This window comes from Rhincodon typus, chromosome 13, assembly GCF_021869965.1.
Source record: "Rhincodon typus isolate 14 chromosome 13, sRhiTyp1.1, whole genome shotgun sequence".
In the NCBI taxonomy this organism is placed as follows: domain Eukaryota; kingdom Metazoa; phylum Chordata; class Chondrichthyes; order Orectolobiformes; family Rhincodontidae; genus Rhincodon; species Rhincodon typus.
In genome coordinates, this window is record NC_063344.1 from 56,045,735 (window position 1) to 56,066,770 (window position 21,036).

General features: G+C 38.7%; 1 protein-coding gene across 1 annotated transcript in view; it reads left to right on the forward strand.

The window, feature by feature from the left end:
* The first annotated feature begins 7,126 nt into the window (after positions 1-7,126).
* The window catches only part of nck1b (NCK adaptor protein 1b), a 227,384-nt gene continuing 213,474 nt past the window's right edge, over positions 7,127-21,036 (forward strand). The window contains exon 1 of the mRNA XM_048604717.1: positions 7,127-7,222. Within this exon, the coding sequence (XP_048460674.1) occupies positions 7,197-7,222 (26 nt within the window). The 5' untranslated portion in view covers positions 7,127-7,196. The remainder of the gene's footprint in view (positions 7,223-21,036) is intronic.

Below are 21,036 nucleotides of genomic sequence, written 5' to 3' on the forward strand. Positions count from 1 at the left end.
TTTATTCTATATTGTATTATAATTATTTTTCATATTTTTAGGACTAATAAAGGGTTACAGCCAAAACGTTGATGTGCATTCTCTCTGCAGGTGCTCATTTACCTGTTATTTTTTGAATTTTCTTCTTTTTGTTGGATTTTTAGCATTTGCAGTACCTTTTTTTTCCTTTTTACTTATTCAATACAAAGCTAAAACCTGGTCACATGCAGCCATTAGCATCCACCAAGAAAACCGAGTCCTTTGTAGCCCGAGATTGAGCACAGAAAATACAAGCAATGTTTCTTCACACCTTCTATAACAATCACAGCAGCATAAAAATGTTACACCCATGCAAATCTGTAGATTTGCATAGTTACACTTACTTAGTGTATTTCACAAGCCAATAATAAAAACATTTTTAAAAATGACCACATATCAATCTGATTTACTTCAGCCATCCTAACTGTGTGCAATTACACTCCAAGGATGTAACTTGTTATGTTCCAGTGGTTGTTTTATTGGCCAGTGGTTTCATTATAATTGCAAAAACTGCTTTTTTGCTTGCCCTATCCTCATGGAAACTGAGCAACATACACTGAGAGATTTCTTTTTGTAATTTGGCATTTTACATTCCAGATTTGAACAATGAAAAGAAATATCATGATGTCAAAAGGATCTGAAGCACTTTACAGCCAATGATGGTCAATGTTAGCTTTACAGCCAATAATTGGTGGCACGGTAGCTTAGTGGTTAACACTGCTGCCTCACAGTGGCAGGGACCTGAGATCAATCCCAGCCTTGGATGACTGTGTGAAGTTTGCATGTTCTTCCTGTGTCTGTGTGAGTTTCCTCCGGTTTCTCTGCATAGGCCAAAGATATGCAGGTTAGATGGATTGGCCATGGCAAAGTGTCCAGGGATGCACAGGTTTGGGTGGGTTAGCCATGGTAAGTGTGGGGTTACAGAGATAGAGTGGGGGCTGGGCCTGGGTGGGGTGCTTTGCAGGCCAATACAGACTGGATGGGCAGAATGGCTTCTTTTTGCACTGGATGGATTCTATGATATGTGTAATCTTGTAATATATCAAAATTGTGCACAGCTCGTCCTGAGATCAACAATGTAATGATTTTGAAATAATCAATTTGGTGATGTTGATTGAGAAGTAAATATTTTGTTTAGTTCAGTACTACTCTGATTTAAATTGTGCATTGTCATTTGAAAAATGAGTTAATCTTTTGCAATGCAATGCTTGAAGTACCTATATGAGGAATATTCTGATTTTTATTGGCTGCTTATTATAGAATCTGCACATACCTAAGTGTGGTTTCATTCACTTTTAAGAATAGGAAGTTTTCTATAAATTTCTTAAGAAATACAATTTAAGCAATATTTCAAATCTGGCTTGCTCTTTGCACTCCAAGAAACCTATTGATTTGTATGCTTTATACAACTATTCCCTTAACAAATGTTCAGGATTTTAAAATAAAATTTTTTGAACACAAAAGGACAGATTCAAAGAACAAATTAGATTTCTAACCATTAATGATTGTAAGTAACACCCCATTTACTCAAAATATGTCTAATCAATCTTAGACTTTAATAGGGAATGCATTCTGTTGATTTTTAAAACAAAATCTTCCTGAACTGCTTGTCTTGAGGTTATTAGCAGGTTTTTTGATTTTTGGCTTGTCAGTATAGGAAGAGAGGTCGGCCCCATTCAGGTAGTTGAGCCTGTTCACTTATGTAGCTGATCTGTACCCCAACTTCTTCCACTTTCTATGGCTCGCTACTTCTTTCTTTCTCGGTTCTCTTTGCACACTTAGTGGCCTATGAGGTAGATGTAGCAAATGCCTACGACTCCTTTAATGGCTACATTTCTGGAATAGTTTGTCCCAGGCCACAGCTTGAAGGCACCACTTCATACCATGTATGGCTGACCAGGACATGCTCTTGCTGTTACTGCATACTGCAGTCATATTGGATGGAGGTGCACATTGGTAATCAGCCTGTGATCATCAAGTCCTACATGGGATTCAAACCCAGAGTCTTCTGTTTCAGAGGTAGATGTGCTAGCAACTGTGTCACAAGGACTCTCACTATTCTTTGATTAACTTTTAAAAATCTGATTTATTGATTGAACTAGCATCTACTGCTTGCTGACCTTTTGAGCCCAATTTATTGAGAAGTTTCAGAATATTTCTCCTGAAAGGCCTGGCTCTGATTTCAATGTAGTGCTCCCTTTCCCTAGGCTGTCCCAACAGCAGGAAAAGTTTTTCTCTGCTGTATTGGTTCTTTTCAAAACCATGAAATAAACTCATTAAAATTATCCCTTCACTTTCTAGATTCCAGAGAATACAAATCTAGTATATTTTATCTCTCTCCACAATCTAACCTTTGTGACATTTCTAGTGAATCTGTGCACTAGTGTATCCTTTTCTAAAGCATGGCATCCAGGATTGTAGAAATCTGGCTTTGTGCAGCTGTAGTACATCTTCCCTTTTTATATTCTGGAACTCCAGTTATAAAAGTTAGCATTCATTAGTGTTCTTTGATTATCTTTTGCATTTGTCTGCTAGGCACCCTCAAATCTCTTTGGTCCTCTATTGCTCCTTGTTTTCACTGTTTTTAAAACAAAAAATGATTTTGGATCTGCCCTTTTGGTCTGTCCTTAACTTACACTTCCTGATGAGAGTTAACAGGCATTAAATTCTGTGACCATGCGTGATAATTGAGTCACTATCTTACCAAGCATGTCCAGTAGCAAGTGGGAACCTTGGCAGATTCATCCATTTCCTTCCGCCAGAGGAGGCCTCTGCAGAGACCACTATTGTCACAAATTGAGACTTCCTGTGTAATCTGCTCATTGACTTTACAAATTTGGCTTTTGACAGAGCAAGCTGCCTGTGCTAATGAAAGAGCTTTTCAAATAATTAATGATTGTCCTATTTAACCTCAATGTTAAAGCATTTATAATTTCAACTATTTTTCAGCGTATATGCACTGCATCTGCTTTCTCCCAGTCTGGTGCTCACTGCAGCTGACTGCATGCCTTTCTCAATGCTACGTTAAATCAGACTCTCAAATGCATTGACTCGGCATGGTGCGAAAGTCTGTTTTCCTGTTCCTCCCTCTCGAAACAATATAAAGAAGATCAAACTAGAGATCAGAGCACCAGATTACATCCCTTAAATGCAGCTTTCTGTTTGTAATCTGCAAACAACAATATGAAGTCTGTTTTTCTTAGGCTGTCATTTTAAAAATCAGCAGTTCTACATTCTTTGACAAAAATAACTTGACTTTAATCAACATCGACACTGTTATTTCCCAAGTAGGAATTAATTTCTTCTAAAGGGAGAGTGAAGCAAATGGAGAGTGAGGTGAGAGTAGGAATGTTTTGATTCTGGATTATGATTGATTACATTACTTTGACATTGACAATGAGAAGCTGAAAGAAATAAAATTGAGACAAACATTTTACAGGGTATCAAGTTCTTGTATTGCTTTTCCTCAAGAACATCTTTTTTACAACTTATCTACAGGTTCCTTTCTAAAGAATCACAGCACATGTAGAGGCAAATCATCTGTTACTTTCAAGTTTACACTTGCAGGTGTTTGTTTCTAGCCTGAGTCGATTGAAGAAGAGTAACTGGTTTCTGTCTTGTGCAGTCTGGAAAGATGAAGATATCTTTAACGTCCCCATGCCTGTGTGACTATGAAAATGTACATTTGTCCTTAAAGCTGGCAGAAATATGAGGTAGTTCCCTGCCAGAAGCAAATAATTGAATATTTTAATTCAGACTGGCAAAACAATTTCGATCATGAGATTTATAATCATTCCCTATTATTACATAGTCAGTGATTAGCAGCCTCATTGTATTGTTCAGTCAAATCACAATGGAAATGTTTGTCATTATACCGTCGAGGTGATGCGTTGCTTGTTAGCTATACAGGTGCTTCTACCTTATTGGATATACTTGAAATGAGGGAAAAAAAGTTGCAAAGCTCAGGAAAACAGTAGGGGAGTGGACTTTTTATTGTGTCTTTTGGACATTTACAGCACAGAAGGAAGCTATTTGGCCCATCATATCAGTACCAGTCAACAAATTTCTGACTACAGTCATCCCATTCTTCAGTTCTTGGCGCATTGCCCTGGAGACGATGGCAATGCAAGTGAATTTCTAAATACAATTTAAATGTTTACAAGAGTTTCTGACACAACCAACCCATTTGGACAATGAGTTTCAGACTCCACTGTCTTGTCACTACTCTCTGTCCTCAGCTCTCCTCTTGGCTTTCCACCTCTTACCTTAAATCTATGACCTATGGTTATTGAACCCCTCTAATAATGTAGAAAGTACCTTTCTGTCCACCTCATCTATGCCCCTCATTGTCTTGCACACCTCTTGTCAGGTCTTCTCTCAACCTTTTGCTGCTCCAAGGAAAACCAGCCCAGCCTGTCTTCTGTTTCCTCCAACCCAGGCAGAATCCTGAAAATCTCCTCTGCACCTTCTGTTCTGCCATCACATCCTCCTTATATTTTGTTGACCAGAAGAGTATGCAATTGTGGCCTAACCAACTCTACAGTTCTAGCATAACCACCTTGTATTGTATACAGTGGCTAATAAAGGCAAGCATCTTCTATACTCCCTGTTACCTGCAGGGGTCTGTGGATCTGCACCCCAGTGTCCCTCTGATCTTCAGTACTTTCCATTTTATAGCATGGTTCCTTGCCTTGTTAGCCCTCCCCAAGTGCATTACCAAGTGTAAACTGAGGAATAGATTGGTGGGCCCCTTGCTGAGATATTTGTATCATCAACAGCCATGTCTGAGGTGCCAGAAGACTGGAGGTTGGCTAATGTGGTGCCATTTGAGAAAGCCTGTAAGGAAAAGCCAGGGAACTATAGACCAGTGAGGCTTACATCAGTGGGGGGTATTCTGAGGGACAGGATTTACATACATTTGGAAAGGCAGGGACTGATTAGTGATGGTCAGCATGACTTTGTACATGGAAAATCAAGTCTCGCTAACTTGATTGAGATTTTTGAAGAGGTGACAAAGACTGTTGATGAAGGCAGAGTGATGGATGTTGTCTATATGGACTTCATCAAAGCGTTTGATGAAGGTTCTACATGGTAGACTGGTTAGTAAGGTTAGATCACATGGGATCCAGGAAAAGCTAACCAATTGGATACAAAATTGGCATGAAGGTAAGAGGGTGATGGTAGAGGATTGCTTTTTGGACTGGAAGCCTGTGACCAGTTGTCTGCCATAAGGATCGGTACTGGGTCCCCTGCTTTTCATCATTTTTATAAATGATTTTAATGTGAATATAGGAGGTATGATGAGTAAGTTTGCAGATGATAATAAAATAGATGGTGTAGTGGACAGTGAAGAAGGTTGGCTCAGAGTCTAACAAGACCTTGATCAGATGAGCTAATGGGCTGAGAAATGGCAGATGGAGTTTAATATAGTTAAATGTGAGGTTTTACATTTTGGAAAGGCAAATCAGGGCAGGACTTATACACTTAATGGTAAGGTCCTGGGGAGTGCTGCTGAACAAAGAGACTGAGGGGCGCAGGTTCATAGTTCCTTGAAAGTGGAGTCGCAGGTAGACAGGGTGATGAAGAAGGCATTTGGCATGCTTGCCTTCATTGGTCACAATATTGAACTTAGTAGTTGGGATGTCATGTTGCAGTTGTACAGGACATAGATGAGGCCACTTTTACAATATTGCGTGCAATTCTGGTTGCCCTCCAAAGTAAGGATGTTGTTAAACTTGAGAGGGTGCAGAAAAGATTTCCAAGAGTTTTGCTGGGAGTGGAGGTTTGAGTTATAGGGAGAGGCTGAATAGGCTGGGCTATCTTCCCTAGTGTCGGAGGCTAAGGGGTGACCTTATTGAGGTTTATAAAGTCATGAAGGGTGTGGTTAGGGTGAATGTGCAAAGTCTGTTTCCGAGGGTGGGGGAGTCCAAAACTAGAGGGCATAGGTTTAAATTGAATGCTGAAGGATTTAATAAGGACCTGAGGGGTAACTTTTTTATGCAGAGTGGGTGCATGTATAGAATGAGCTGCCAGAGGAAGAGACGAAGGTGGGTACAATTACTGTGTTAAATGGCATCTGGATAGGTTCATGAATAGGGAAGGTTTAGAGTGATATGGGTCAAATGCTGGCAAATGGGACAAAATTAGATTGGCATATCTGGTTGGCACGGATGGGTTGGACTGAAGTGTCTGTTTCTGTGCTCAATGACTCTATGACCTCTCTTTTTGTAGGTTGAATTCCATTTTCCATTGTTCTCCCCAGCTGACTAATCCATTGACATTCTCCATTGATAGTCTATGGCTATCCTCATTATTTATCACCCCAACAATTTTCATGTCATTTCAACAAACTGGCACATCCAAGATTGGCTAAATGGGCCAGGCGCAGATGAGTGAAGACACATAGACAACCATGAGCATTTCAACTTTCAAGTCTCTAAAGCTTGTCCTAACCTTGTTCCAACTTTTCTTTCCCAGGTTGGCAATCACTTCTGCGTTGCACCTACAGTAATTTTGAGATATTCTTGGTGAGGTGAGTTCCTCATGTTGGTGCCTACCAGATGATAGTGATGTTACCAGGAGAGTCCTGATGGACCATCTGACTGGCTAGTCTGTAACTGCATCTCCTGCAGTGCCTTTCCCGGCTTTGGAGCAAATATCTTGTCTCATGATGTGGATGGCTTTCTATGGGGAGAACACTTCACATAATCCATCACACATGAGGAGAAGATAATGATATATTTTCTGAAATTGACAAGAAATAAGAATTGCCAAGCTGCAATTTCTGCTATAGAATTTGAAAAATGATCAATATACTCTGGTTGAACTATTTGACCATCTGGCGAGCCTTGCTAAATAAGTCAATGAACATAATCACTGTTTGTTCCTAAACAGCCGACCCTTGAGCTTAGCCTGAAGGATCCTGATTTTGTTCTGCTTGCAATCCCTAAAATTGATTAAAACTATACTAGCTCGACAGATATGTGCACAATTCTTTCTCTTACCTGATCTTTTTTCAAGCATTTTATTTTCTTTCTGCAGTCAATGGCCTTGGTTTCATATCTGGAGTCTGCATGCGTCAGCATGTGTCTGACATTAATCTTGGGTTGTTGCCAAAAGAAACCAGAGAACAGCTGGTCCCAGTTGGATTACAACTGTTATATCTTGTGTGATCTGTGATGTGGAACACACTGATCTTGGCAAGGTAACATACAATCTTGTTTGTGAGCGGTATATTTTATGATAACTTTGTACATGGAAACAAACTCTACTCTTAAAGTTTTCAATGACCTGTACCATTTAGCAAACAAAATGGATGATGGACTCCAGCATTTAAGTATGTTTTTTATTTAAATCCTGCACTATAGATGGTCTTTTTCCAGAATTAACTGGCAAATTGCCCCAGTCTTGTCCAAAACTATCTTCTCTCCTTGAGCTTTTTGACTAATCCATGGGATCATTATTATCTTTAGCGACACCAACATTCATGTACAAATCTGAATTCTATCACCTTTTTATTGCTCGAGCTTGCTTCACTGTTTAAGGTACTATGTTTTCCCCATCCTGTCTCTTTAGGGCACTGCTTCCCAAATGCTTTCACATTGTGGCCCCATTTTGAGTAATGACAATCCTCATGGCTCCTCTGTGAGAACCAAGGGTGGAGATGGGAGGACATAGAGCAGAACAGAAGACCCACGAGAGCGTTTTTAACGTTGGGGGGATGTGTACAGATACGTGATAGCCAGTGTTGCCTGTGAGCTCGCATATTACATCAAGTCAGCGAGTATTTGAGCTTCATTGAACTCCATCGTACTTGCTTGAAATGATTTTCTTTGTAAGCTTCATAGTTTTGTTGTTTCAGTTTAGTCAAACTCAAAGTGGACTGAGTAAATTTAAATTTAGCCTTCTTGATCTGGGAGGAATATTGAAACCTTGCCCTATTTATGCATGTTAAAATATGAGTGAAGCTATTACTGTAATTGTTTAAGTACAGTGCAAATAAATTTAATTTGTGAAATTACATTATGTCTAAATCAATTATCAGTTCTGAAGTAAACATTTCCCTAAATCTTTTTATTCATGCCTTTTGCTTTGTATACTTGGAATGCAAATGACAATGATTTGAAAGCTTGAATATCACAGAACGTTTGTAATCAGTAGTTTACTGTTACAGCTCTATGTACGTATTGAATTAAGTATTAATGTTGGCAGCAAGAAGCTGTCATTGGTGAGCTTTATGTTCTACCTCCGAGAACTAGACAGACATTTTTGGCTGAGAAGGCAAGGTCATTTTTTAAAATGGGACATTATGAATGTTGCATTTCCTCTGGCAACTTTGTTCAACACCGATAAATATGGTTTGATGCTTCCAAGCTTGGGTTGTACCTGAACAGACTGGAACTGGGGGAGTGGTCGTCAATGAGGTTGACTTTACAGAAACATTTGAAGAATAAGCACAAGGAGGAAAGAACTGCTTAACCGTACTTGGTGGTAGGAGTGATGATTTTGGTGGTAGAGAGAATTCGTAGTAAAGCTGAATTGAAAGAACAAGTCTCAAACTGTAAGATGCTGCAACTGTGGAGAGTTTTTAAGAGTCTTATTTTATACTTGATATTCTGAAGGTAGGGTGTGCCAATAAGCACTAAGCTGGCAAGTAAGAAATATTCTTTGATGATCAAATGTGAGTATCCAACAATATACGTGTTGTATATTGATGAATTTTATGTAGGTTGGAGCTTAAGATGGTCACTGGGCAAGTTTAGTTTTTGTGATGAAGCATATGTCATGGACAGTGCAGTGACAATTTCAAAATTGATAATTGCAAAAAAAAATAAAGTTGGGGCTTCTTGGTGTATGTCAGTCAGAGTAAACATAACTGAAAGCCCAAGGTGAAACCTAGGATCCCACATAGAATGACTGAAAAATGGGAGGAGACCTTTTGGCTGTATTGTGGAAGGTAAGTTTAAAACTGAGGTCTATGCTAAGATGTCCCAGTTGGTGGCTGATGTCAAGTAATGCAGATAGGTACAGCAATGATAATGTATTATAATCCGTTCTGTAAAATAACATTTACTTTTAACAGGCCTGTCTTGGTGCTACATATGGGATAGAAGCAAAATGAAAGAATCTGTTAAATTTGTTGGCTGTAATGTTCCAGTAATTCAGAGTGCAAGTATGACCATGATCCAGTAATGCACATTTGCAAACAGTTATGTAATAGAGTTTAAAGTAATGTGGCCTGTGTCTTTTTGAATCTGTTTTCCACCTGTTTTGGAGGCTTTCCAAGTTTGCTTAAAACACACATATAACACTACAAATTTGTGGAAGGTGTGGAACCAATGCCATTTTGCACTATTATACCTTTTAGTGTACAACTTCCAATAACTGTTGAAGTCAGAGTGTCACCTGATTCTCGAACAAAGGGAAATTGCCCTGGAGAAAGAAATCTTGTGGTGTTTTAGTTCGACACTTTGGTTTCTGAAATACATAGATCACTTTGCAAAACAATTTGACTTTGATTTAAATGTTCACAAGCAGAGATTCCTCATATCAGTAAAATTTACCAATATTGTGGGCAAACGTTTCCATGCATTTACCCAGCCATTGAAGAGTTCATGTTTTGAGAAGTTTAAGTTCCAGCTAGATAGGAAACAAGTGCTGTAAAGCCACTGATAGCTCCAGTGTTATATAACCGTAAGGTATAGGAGGAAAAGTAAGTCTGCTCTGCCATTCAGTGAATTCATGTCTGATCATCCTGCATGCTCTGTCCAAAGGCAGGTCCATTCATTATTGTCTCATGCTTCCTTCTGGGTCAAATTATTTTGTTCATTTGTTTTGTCCATGGTGATTTGTCTTTGCCATTCATTCTCAGGCAGGGCAAAGAGGCAGTTCCCCAACCCATTTCAGCTGGAATGGGAATCAAACCCCTGTTATTGGTCACCACTCATAACCACAAGCACTGCAATGGTAATAAAACAAGCCGATATGCACAGTTAAGCATTTGTTGCATTTTTGTTTCAAATAGAGTTGGTTTAATTAATTGATTTTTACATTTATATAAAACATACAGCATGGAAGGAATCCAGTTAACCATCAATCTATGGAATGAACCAATTTATAGTTCACAGGGGGCTCCCACAGTTGATCTTAACCCTACCAGTGTAACTATCTATCTATTTCTTTGCCCTTCATGTGTTTATTTAGCTTCTCCATGAATGCATTGATGCTGTTCACCTATTTACTGCAATTTACTATGGACAGGTTTCCCCCAAATGTGGTAATATATTACACTGATGGTAAACTATTTTTTTATAACCTCAACAGTTTTAAAGTCAGGAGCCAAGAGTATGAACACTTCTGTTATATAATTATACTGGTCTACCTCTTCAAAAGTTTACCATAGATGTTTTGATTCAATTATATGGAACTTTAGTTGGTTCTAGAACAAGGGGACACGATCTCTGAATAAGGTCAAACATTAAGGACAGTGATGAGGAGAAAGTTGTTCATGCAAAAGGGTTGTGAATCTTTGGAATTCTCTCCTTCAGCATACTGTGTAAGTTCAACCACTGAAAAGGTTCAATACAGAAGTCAATAGATTTCTATAACTAATGACATCCAGCAACGTGATCATAATTGTAGGAAGTTGAGTTAGATGATCAGCCATGATGTAATGGAATGGTGACGCAGGGCTTGAGATGCTAATAGCCTACTCAAGTTCCATGTTCCTATAGTTATCTACATACAGAGAGAACAAAGCACAGTCTATGTTTGATATAACAAGGTGTGGAGCTGGATGAACACAGCAGGCCAAGCAGCATCAGAGGAGCAGGAAAGCTGATGTTTTGGGTCTGGACCCTTCTTCAGAATGGTCCCTAACAGGTGAAAAACATCATAGCAACACTCTATGTTTGGTTCTGCGCCATGCACTGGAATTGCTATGGTTATCTTGAGATGTGATGGGGGTCTGTAACTCCCATCTGAGTTGGTAGACCAAGTGTTCATTCATTTTTACGTTAAAGAAATTTGTTTAAGATGGGATCAACTCTCCTGCTTCCTAGGTATTTGTTAGTTCTGACAATGAACTGAAACTTTGAAGTAGACTGTTTATCTTTTTGTGGGTGTGATCCTGACCTTGTTCCCTTAATAGTGCTACATTTCTACAAAACGTTATGACAATCTGAATCAGATGTACATGGGAATATGAATATCCTTGCCAAATCCAACGGATTATTGGAAACTGTACCTTTCTTTTGTGAGGAAACATCAAAACAAAAATGTGTTCCTCTTTCTTATAATTTATCTTTTCTTGTCATTACTAATGCAAAAAGAAAGCAAAAGTATTAGGAATTTAAATGATGAAAATAGCCAATGCAAAACTACAGATTTATTCCCAATGACCAATGTTGTAATGGAAAGAAACACTTGAAAACCATTAAGTTCCAATGATTTTCTTCTATTCCATCCCTCCACCTTCTCTAAATGTCACTTCAGAGTTTCAATGGTGGAATAAAATTCAACTCCTAAGTGCTTGGTTTTTGGGATTATAGGCCAGTAATGCCAGTTTATTGGGAGTTTCCAATTTTTATAAAAAAAGTTCAGCCTTTTTGCCTTTTCGACAATCACAAATGCTGTTATGTTAAAATACTTCAAATACTGGGCAGATTTATATGTTATACTGTCAGTGGTTTATATTGGGCCCGTCAACCAGTGGTAGATGTGTTTTTGTTTTCAAATTGACTGTAGGCAAACGTCCCCTGAATTATACAGTAGTGAATATGAGACAGTTTAATGGTATATTCAAGAATAGAATTGTCAAATTTAATATTAGTGTATTTAGATTGAACATTTAGAAGACCAAAGAGGGTGTTTTAGTATCCATTGTCAACTCTGCCTTATGCCACTAATCTCTTCATTCTCTCATTGGTCACATTTGGATTAAATCCAGCATTTTAATCTTAGTTAATCAAAAATAGAAATGGTTGGAGAAACTCAGCAGGTCTGACAGCATCTGTGCAGAGAAAGCAGAGAAAATGTTTAGGGTCCAGTGATCCTTCAAGAGTTTCAGACCTTCAGTGGCCACAGTTATTTGTTTAATTTTATTCTTAGTAGCTTGTACAGGTTGTTAGGCCTTAAAATTTCACATTTGTTTAAATTCAACTTTCTTTTCTAGTCAACTTGTTCAGAGATTTATTAAAAACATCTGGAGTAGGTGGGACTTGTACTGGGCCTCCTGGAAATTACCACTGTCTCACAAAACAGCCCAAAACTAAATGGACTTGGTATTCCCAGGCTGCCTTCCATCCAAGTACTAAACACACCGGAGTCTGCTTAGCTTTGGTATTCAGACAAAATCGGGTGTTTTCAAGCTAGTATGACTGTGAGCCATATTTTATCCATCACTAAAACTGTTGACTTCACTTCTGCAACATTGCCTGACTGTTCCTATCTTCCCATACTATTTTTGAACCCCTTGTATAATATTTTGTTACATTAAGGCAAAGATCATCTCCAATGTGAGGGAATCTAGCCATCACCTCTTGACTGCTACGAACATTACCATTGCCGAATTTCCCAACATGTTGGGAGTTACCATTTGGCCAGGAACTGAACTGGTCAAGTTATATAACTAATGTGGTTATAAGAGGCTTTCCTCATCCCTAAGGCACACATCCTGCATTTGTCCCTCTCCCACTTCACCCATCCACACTCTGACTTTTTTTTCACCTGATTCAACATATTCATTCTTCTATATGAGTATCTGACAATTTTTAAACTTGATTTCCGACATGTATTTGAAGTTTTGTAAGAATATAAATTACTGTATTAAATTGTTCTGACCTTCATTTCTGGCTGCTCTTTCATTTTTCCTTGAAAATTGTTCAAGTATGTAACGATCTGTTAAGATGATCTAACGAAACAATGGATGATAGGTCTTTGCTAGCAACTGGAGCTTATTAAAACAATTAACATTTCATTACAGGCACTTCTAACATACTGATGGCCACGTCATTGCGTAAGTTACACTTGACTTAAGAGCCAGATCACGTTTATTACTTCACACATTGCTTGGTTACAGCAAGGTTGTGAGGTCAGTTTGAGGAAGTGAACCACTATAACTTATTATTTTGGCTTTTCTGTGCAGCCAGATGTTGGTATTTTTCCTTGCCTCAGGCTTCCATGCTCTTAAGTTACAGGTCAAAATAATTTGATGAGCTTCAATCAAATTGTCATGTGGCTGTCTGTAATAAACATGTTAATTTATCACGTTTTTTTAAATCTAGAAGTTATATTTTATGTAAGGTTTGTGAAGATATTTAGAATGTTAAGTAGTCATCAGTGCCTTCAATATTCAGTCTGATTCCTTAGCAGGAATAACTATAATCCTATAAAATGTCTAGCATTGTTGGAAAATGTCCCACTTTTTGGAGGCTTTGGGGACGTTTTGGGGCCTTGATTTTTCTCTGGCTCTGTCTCCATTGATCATTGTTTGTTTAAATGCTCTGTGCAATTCAGAACTCATTGTCTGCATCTGCACACTAGCCAACCAGTCATCTAAGTTATCCTCTATAAATATCTTTCATTATTAAACTATGTAGCACAGGAGGTATCCATTCAGCTCACTTGCACATTTTGAAGGAGCCATCCAATTAATCCCAGCCTCCTGCTTTTGCCTCACAATGGTGCAAAGTTTACCTTTTTCAAGTATATGTCCAATCCCCTTTTATTTTGAAATTCTAAATTGAATCTACACCACCCTTCAAACAGTTCCTTCCAGACCATAACTCATTCTATGTTGCTGTGAATATGCATCTGTAATGTGATGCTAGTCCTCTCCCCATGCTGTGTATTCAGCAGTGACACAATGATGAGTGTTTCTATTTTTTGACTTACGAATGACAGGAGTGTCGTTTCCTCTTCCTGCTTTACAAATAAGTATATACCTGAGATTAGGAACCTATTGGCAAGGAATCTTTAATTCTATCTCACCCATCTGAGAAGTGAGACATCATCTATTAGATACCTCTGTTCTGAGGAAGGGTCACCGAACCCGAAACGTTAACTCTGATTTTTTTTTTTCTCCACTGATGCTGCCCAGACCTGTTGAGCTTTTCCAGCAACTTCTGTTTTTGTTCCTGATTTACAGCATCCGCAGTTCTTTCGATTTTTGTCATCTGTTAGATGACCAGCTAGAAAACTGGAAACAAAAATAAATGATGTTGGGACATTTAGCATGAAAGAGGTCCTGATTTTCAATCCTGGATTAAAAACTGATTTCTGCAGTTAGATACAAAGAACAAGTGGCCTGAGTGCTGTTGAGTTGCATCGATGAGTCTCGTGCATTAACATTTGAAGCTCTTCGATCCAAATAATAGATTGGCAGAAGAGTGCATTTAAGGATATTTTACTTTTATTTTTAAGTTTTAACTGGTGAACCTTTGCTGAATGCATGATTATTTTAGAAAAGCTGAGAAACAGCAATATTGTGAATACACTTTAGTTGTTACCTTGCCTTAGAAGATTAAATTTGAATGCACAGCAGTCAAGTATAGCGTGTATTGAGTCCCAGGAGGCTGTAAGAGAAAAGAAAACCCTGTTAACCCCCTATAGTTCTTAATTGGAAAACTGGCCTGTCAATCTACTGCTAACCAGCATCATTTTTTTGTGATTTCGAAAGGATCCCTGTAAATGATAGAAAAAAAACTATGGTTTGGAGGGGTGGTGGTGAAACAAAGGAAGAAAGCAGCTTGTTTCTCTAATAGCAGAGGGTAATCATTCTAGAATTTAGACAAATGGATGCTTACCCATTCATTTTCAAAGCTCTTACCACCGTTGAGGAGACAAATGCATTTTCCGTTATTATTGCAGATTTTACTTCCATTTCTACAAAAGCATTAAAAAGCACCATGTGTCAGTTTTAAGTTGCAATTAAACCTCCTAAAATTTTGCAAACAAAGTTTTCAGAATTCTGTTTAGCATTTTCCCTGCCCTCTTGCCACCACCCCACGTACACCTCCTTTCAGCAGAAAGGCAAATATTTAATGTTTTGCTGTAAATGATTTTTGTTGTTTGGAGAGGTGGATGCATTTCCACACGTTATGAAGATATTTTACATTCATGTCTGCTTTTGAATTGTCATATAAGTTTTTATATATTATGGAATTATTAAGTATGTCTGCAACCTGTGACCAAATAAAAAAACATGCATCTATTTATTATTAAAACCTCTGAAACATTTTATCGAGCCAGTCATTGTTCAATTAAAGAAGAATTCACAGACGTATTTTCTGAAATCGTTGAAAAGGCACTTACAATTTGTCAATGTGTGTGGTCACAATAACAGTGAAGGAAAGTGAGTGTTCCAGAGACTGAAAGCACAGCCATTGATGGTAGATTAATTAAAAAGAGGCAACTGAAAAATCCAGAATTAGATGAGAACAGATATCCTGAACAATTGTGGGCTTGAAGATATTTCAGAAACAAGAAACGAAAGGATCTTGAAGGGATTTGAAAATGAGGATGAGAATATTAAAATCAAGGTACTGCTTGACCAAGACCAAACCAGTGTGGTGACTGACCTATATGGGATGATAGCCGAATGAGACTATAATTAAGACATAAGCAATAAAGTTTTAGTTTATGGGAGGGTTGAAATTGGGAGACAAATCAGTTGTGTGTTAGACAAGTCAAGCCGAGGGAAACAAAGTAATGAATGAAGATATCAACAGCAAATGAGCTGAGGCCGTGGCAAAATTGGGCAATGTCTTCAGGCTGGAAATAAGTGATATTAGTGATTGTATGATAGTGTGTGTATTTGGAAGCTCACCTTGGGTTCCACAAAAAAACAGGCTTGTGCACTGTGTGACTTGGTAGCTAGGGGACAGAAAATAGAAACAGTGGCTTCCCAGTATTTAATTGGAGAAATTTTCTTTCCATCTAGTAGTAAGTGATGGATTAGATGTCCGATAACTTAGCGAGTGGTGGTGGTGAGGTGAGAAGTGACTGTCTTTTGATAATGTTGCCAAGGGACAATGTGTAGGTGAAAAATAGTAGAGGGACCAAGGATAGATCTTTGGGGGACATCAGAAGTAATGTTGCGTGAGCAGGAAGAGCAACTATTGCAGGTGCTACACTGGCTATGATTAGACAGGTAAGGACGCAATAGCAGTCCTAACTGGATGATAGTGGAAAGATGTTGGAGGATGAAGGTGTGGTCAATGGTAGAAGGCTACAGACAGAGCGGTGAGTGATGATTTACCTTATTCATTGTCTCACAGAATGTCATTTGTCACAATTATACCAGGTTTTATGATGTTATTTGTACATCTTGACTGCATGGAGACACCTGACTGTCTATAACAGGAGCCATGCCATCTATTACAGCTGGGGTTTTGGGGGGTGGCTGAGGCAACATTTGGAATTGTTGAATATTGATTGGGTTCAGAGATGGTAGAAATGGGTTTAAATAATAATCAGGCTTGTTGGGAATGAGGCACCTCATGGCCAGTTTGTTGGCTATTGCATAGGGAAATTGATTGCGCTGAGTGAGTCTCCGTGAATGGATGTTGGACTTCCTGCTATTTCCCAAGTTCCAGATGAAGATGAAACATCATTCACTTTAATTGGCACCTGCCCCAGATTTACTTTGGCTGTGTGTTTGTTGTGGCGGGGCTGTACTCTATTACAGAGTAGGGATATATGTTGCTAGTTGGTTCAGGGAGCTGTATTGCTTCAATCCTGAGCCCTAGCATGCATTGAGTTGGTCTTTTTGGGATTGGAGATGAGGTTAATTTATAGTGTCTGCTAGCCTGCTGTCTGGAATGGCTGGCTATGTGGGCTTAGCATGAACACATGGAAGGCAATGGCAGTAGAAACCGGGAGTGGATGGGTGAAATTTATGTCTTGATTTCAGAATTTACAAACACTCATTTTACAGTGATTTAATTATTTTTCTTGTAACTAAAACTGTTCCTTCTCATGTCAAATCTCTACCTGTTTCTTTATGCTGAAAGTTGACTCTCACTCTCCTTGCAGTAATCTGTTTACTGGATTTAACATTGTGCTAAACTTTCATGATAATGGTAGATACTGCTAATTATATCAGAGGTTAACAGATTAAAGCTATTATTAATTCTATTTCCATTATTTCTGATTTTGGTTTAATTTTTATGACCTGAAGTCGCAAAATATGCAGCAATGCTCTGATTGAAAAACACATTTAAAATGTCGTTCTGCTTTGCTTTGATATTCTCAAATATTCACGAAAATCTCCCCAAAGTATGCTGCATGTTTATTGAAGAGCTTTATATTTGAAAACTATACAATTTTCTTCATCTTCCATTCAAACCTGGGCTAGTTTCTTGACATTACTTCCATGCGTTGTTCACTGTTTTTGTTGCAATATACTTGCCGCCTACACTTGAAGTTCATTTCTGTCTACATGTTCCATGTAAAAACTTGTAATCATTCCAGATGGACAAAAGTTTTACATGAGCTGTGATTATAAAGCAAATCTCATGTGGAAGAGAGGGCAGAAATGTTATGTGGATTTGCGTGAACATATTGTCATAGATCATAGAATCTCTACAGTGTGGAAACAGGCCCTTCAGCTCAACAAGCCCACACTGCCCCTCAGAGCACACTACCCAGACCCATCCTTCATAATCCACCTAATCTGCACATCCCTGAACACTATGGGCAATTTAGCATGGTCAATCCATGTAGCCTGCACATCTTTGGACTGTGGGAGGAAACCGAAGCACCCAGAGGAAACCCACGCTGTCACGGGGAGAATGTGCAAACTCCACACAGACAGTCACCCGAGGGTGGAATCGAATCTGGGTCCCTGGCGCTGTGAGATAGCAGTGCTAACCACTGAGCCACCATGCCACCCACAATTGTAATTTGGTGTTCTGGAATATTGCTGAATAAAATGGCAAGCTGTCAAAGCTGTTCATTTTGCACTTGAAGCAGATGTAAGAAGATTGGATTTTAAAGGGAACAATAACAAGTACAGCATGAGAACAGGGTTCTGATTGTTGGTTGAGGTGTTGCCATAAAGAAAGCACTAGGGAGCTATTATTGCCTATGCTTTTGTTTAATTTTTTCTTCAAAAATTGCAAAGCTGGAAGCTTTTTTTCTGGCAGAAGGCAGTTCCCTGGAGGCAAGTTGAATGATGATCTTAGAACTTTTTAAAATATAATTCTTAACATACTTGGGATTGTTCAGCAAGTGCTGCCCAACCTCAGGATCACATATACTGTTATCCAGAAAGACATTTTCTCTCCTCCATCTTCCACAGGAGGTGAGTAATGTGATGTTAATTTCAGGGCCAATGAGATGCCAGCCGCATAATCATGCATTCAAAAAAATAGCGGATTGTTTGAAGCCACTGTTCCCTTCATCTGTTCGCAAAGACAAAATAAATGTAGCACTCAAACAAGCCTGAACTCTGCAAAACTCAGAACATATATTCAGACCGTGTCTTCTTCAAGCCAAAGGATGGGAGGCAATAGCTCCCTAGTCCTCTTATTTTCAACAAGACCCACATTCTGTACTACCAATCATATGACTGTTTGTTTGTGTACTTGGTATTGTTTGTTGATGTTAAAAAAAAAGAAATTCTTCGAAGCTGGTATGCTCACGGATAGTTGAATTATCTGGAGCCACTGACACAAAAGCATCTCCATCAACCAAATATTTCTAGTTTTTCTTATTGAGCTGCCAGTTACATAAGTCTGAATTTTTCTATTAAGTTGTAAGATGAATGCTCAAGGTCGCAACACTTTGTTGCTTTTCCTGGGAAGTGACTGTAATAGGAAGAGACCACTGCTTGACTTGACATGGTTTTTTGCCATTGGTGACAAAGTGATAAAAGCCATAAAACATTTCCGTCTTTTGCAGCTTAAGACATTAAAACTGCACATAAGAATTGATATTTTTGCGACAAACCAGTGCGATAATACATCCTTAACTATGTCTATGGAGACACTCTGATAACACTTTGAAAACATTCTACCTATGTAAAATTTGGTGAAGCATTTACACGGTGAATATAAAATTCACATTGAACTTTAGCTCGTTGCTGTATGGGTTGTGGAGACTGAATAAGCTAATGAGGTGCAAGTGAGTCCTTACTGGGAATTCTGCTGACGGGTCTATTTATTAGATTTGTGTGTGCCATGCGCATCCTGTTCAAATACCTCCTGTTAATGTTTTGATGATCCATTCGTCAGTATTTGTTGTTTTAAGTTGTGAAATCAGTTGTTGCAATATAGTTGCAAACCTTAGTTTGCTTGTACTAAATTCTTTTCAATTTGGATGCTTTATTTTGAAAAACATATACTTGTTGATGTTGAAGGGCAACATACTGGCAATTTTGTTAAAAAAATAAAAGAAACAAACTTGAATTTCGAGAGCTGAGGCAGTTCCAATGTGGATTGTGTTCAATTGAGTATTTTTGAAATATAGTAAATGTTGTGAGATAATATTGATCTGTTTGTAATTATGTTTAGATGGATATGTGATGTACGTACAGATATCATGTTTTTGGGCTGAATGAATAGAACAACAAGAGAACAAAGAACAGTACAGACAGGAACAGGCCCTTCAACCCTCCAAGCCTGCACAGACACATTTTGCCCTTCCATACTAAAACTGTCTTCACTTACAGGATCCGTATCCTTCTATTCCCTTCCTATTCATTTATTCATCCACGTGCTTCTTGAATACTGCTATTGTGTCTACCTCCACCACGTCCTCCGACAATGCAACCCAGGCACTCGCCATCCTTTGTGTAAAAAAACTCTTTTTAAACTTCACCCTCCCCCTCGCATCTTGAACCTGTGTAATTGACCCCTCCACCCTGGAAAAAAAGCCTCATAGTCTCCACTCTTATCCATACCATTCATGATCTTATAAACTTCTATTAGGTCACTCCTCAACCTCCCGCGTTCCAGTGAAAACACATCCAGTTTAGCCAACCTTTCTTCGTAGCTGAAATCCCCCACTTCCTGGACACAATGGAGATAGCAATTGTTACACAAGCCTTGTTGACCTCATGATATTCTTGTGGTTTTTATTCGTTAATACAGAAGCTACCAGAATACTTTGTGTATCAAGCTGTTACATCCTGTTACTGTAAATGTAAACACCAGGAAGAATATATTCATAGAACACTTCTTCCCATAAAATGAAAATCACATTAGCTGCTAAGAAGTTAACTTTGGTAAGATATGACATTTTCTGTCAAAAATTATTGTAATGTTCTAATTGCTTTCTTCCCATTAAAAATAAAACATCCTCAGTGTCTAATTCATCTTGGTCTGGAATATACAAGGAAGGCTGGATCACTGATTCTGGAAACTGAGACTGAGTCCTAAGTAGCAGATGATCAGAAGATCCAAACGTGATTTGATTTTCTGATTTTGATTTTTTTTTTGTCACATGTCCTCAAGTACAAAAGTACAGGGAAAAGTGTATAATATCGCCACGCATGGCGCCATCTTCGGTACAGGTATCTTGGTTTAGATTGTTAAGAACAAGGCAGAAAGAGAGAACAAAGCTACAAGTTAAACATTGCAGTAATTATGGTATAGCGTAAAACATATGAAATAATGTTAAAAGTTACACATTGCAGACCTTGTTAGTTTTACGTAGAATATCAAAAAAAGAGCTGAAGTTTCAAACATTACAGTCTTTCTTAAGCACTTATCCAGGTTGGGACCACACTTCGAGGAATCACCTCGAGACCAGAAGTCTGCACTGAGGCGACACCTGGCCGAGGTGTTGCAACGTACCGCTGGGAGTCCACCTCACCAATCCGGGAGGTCACCTCAGCGAGTCTACACTGAGTCCAAGGCTGGGGGGTGGGGGGTCCTAGGCCCAGAGTCCATGGCTGGGAGAAGAACGGGAAAGAAAAACAACACAAAAAGAAAATGAAACGGACGGAGTAGATGAGCACTACCTGAAGCGTCCGACTCCACCGCCATTTTATAGTGACTGGAGCCTTTGGAAGAG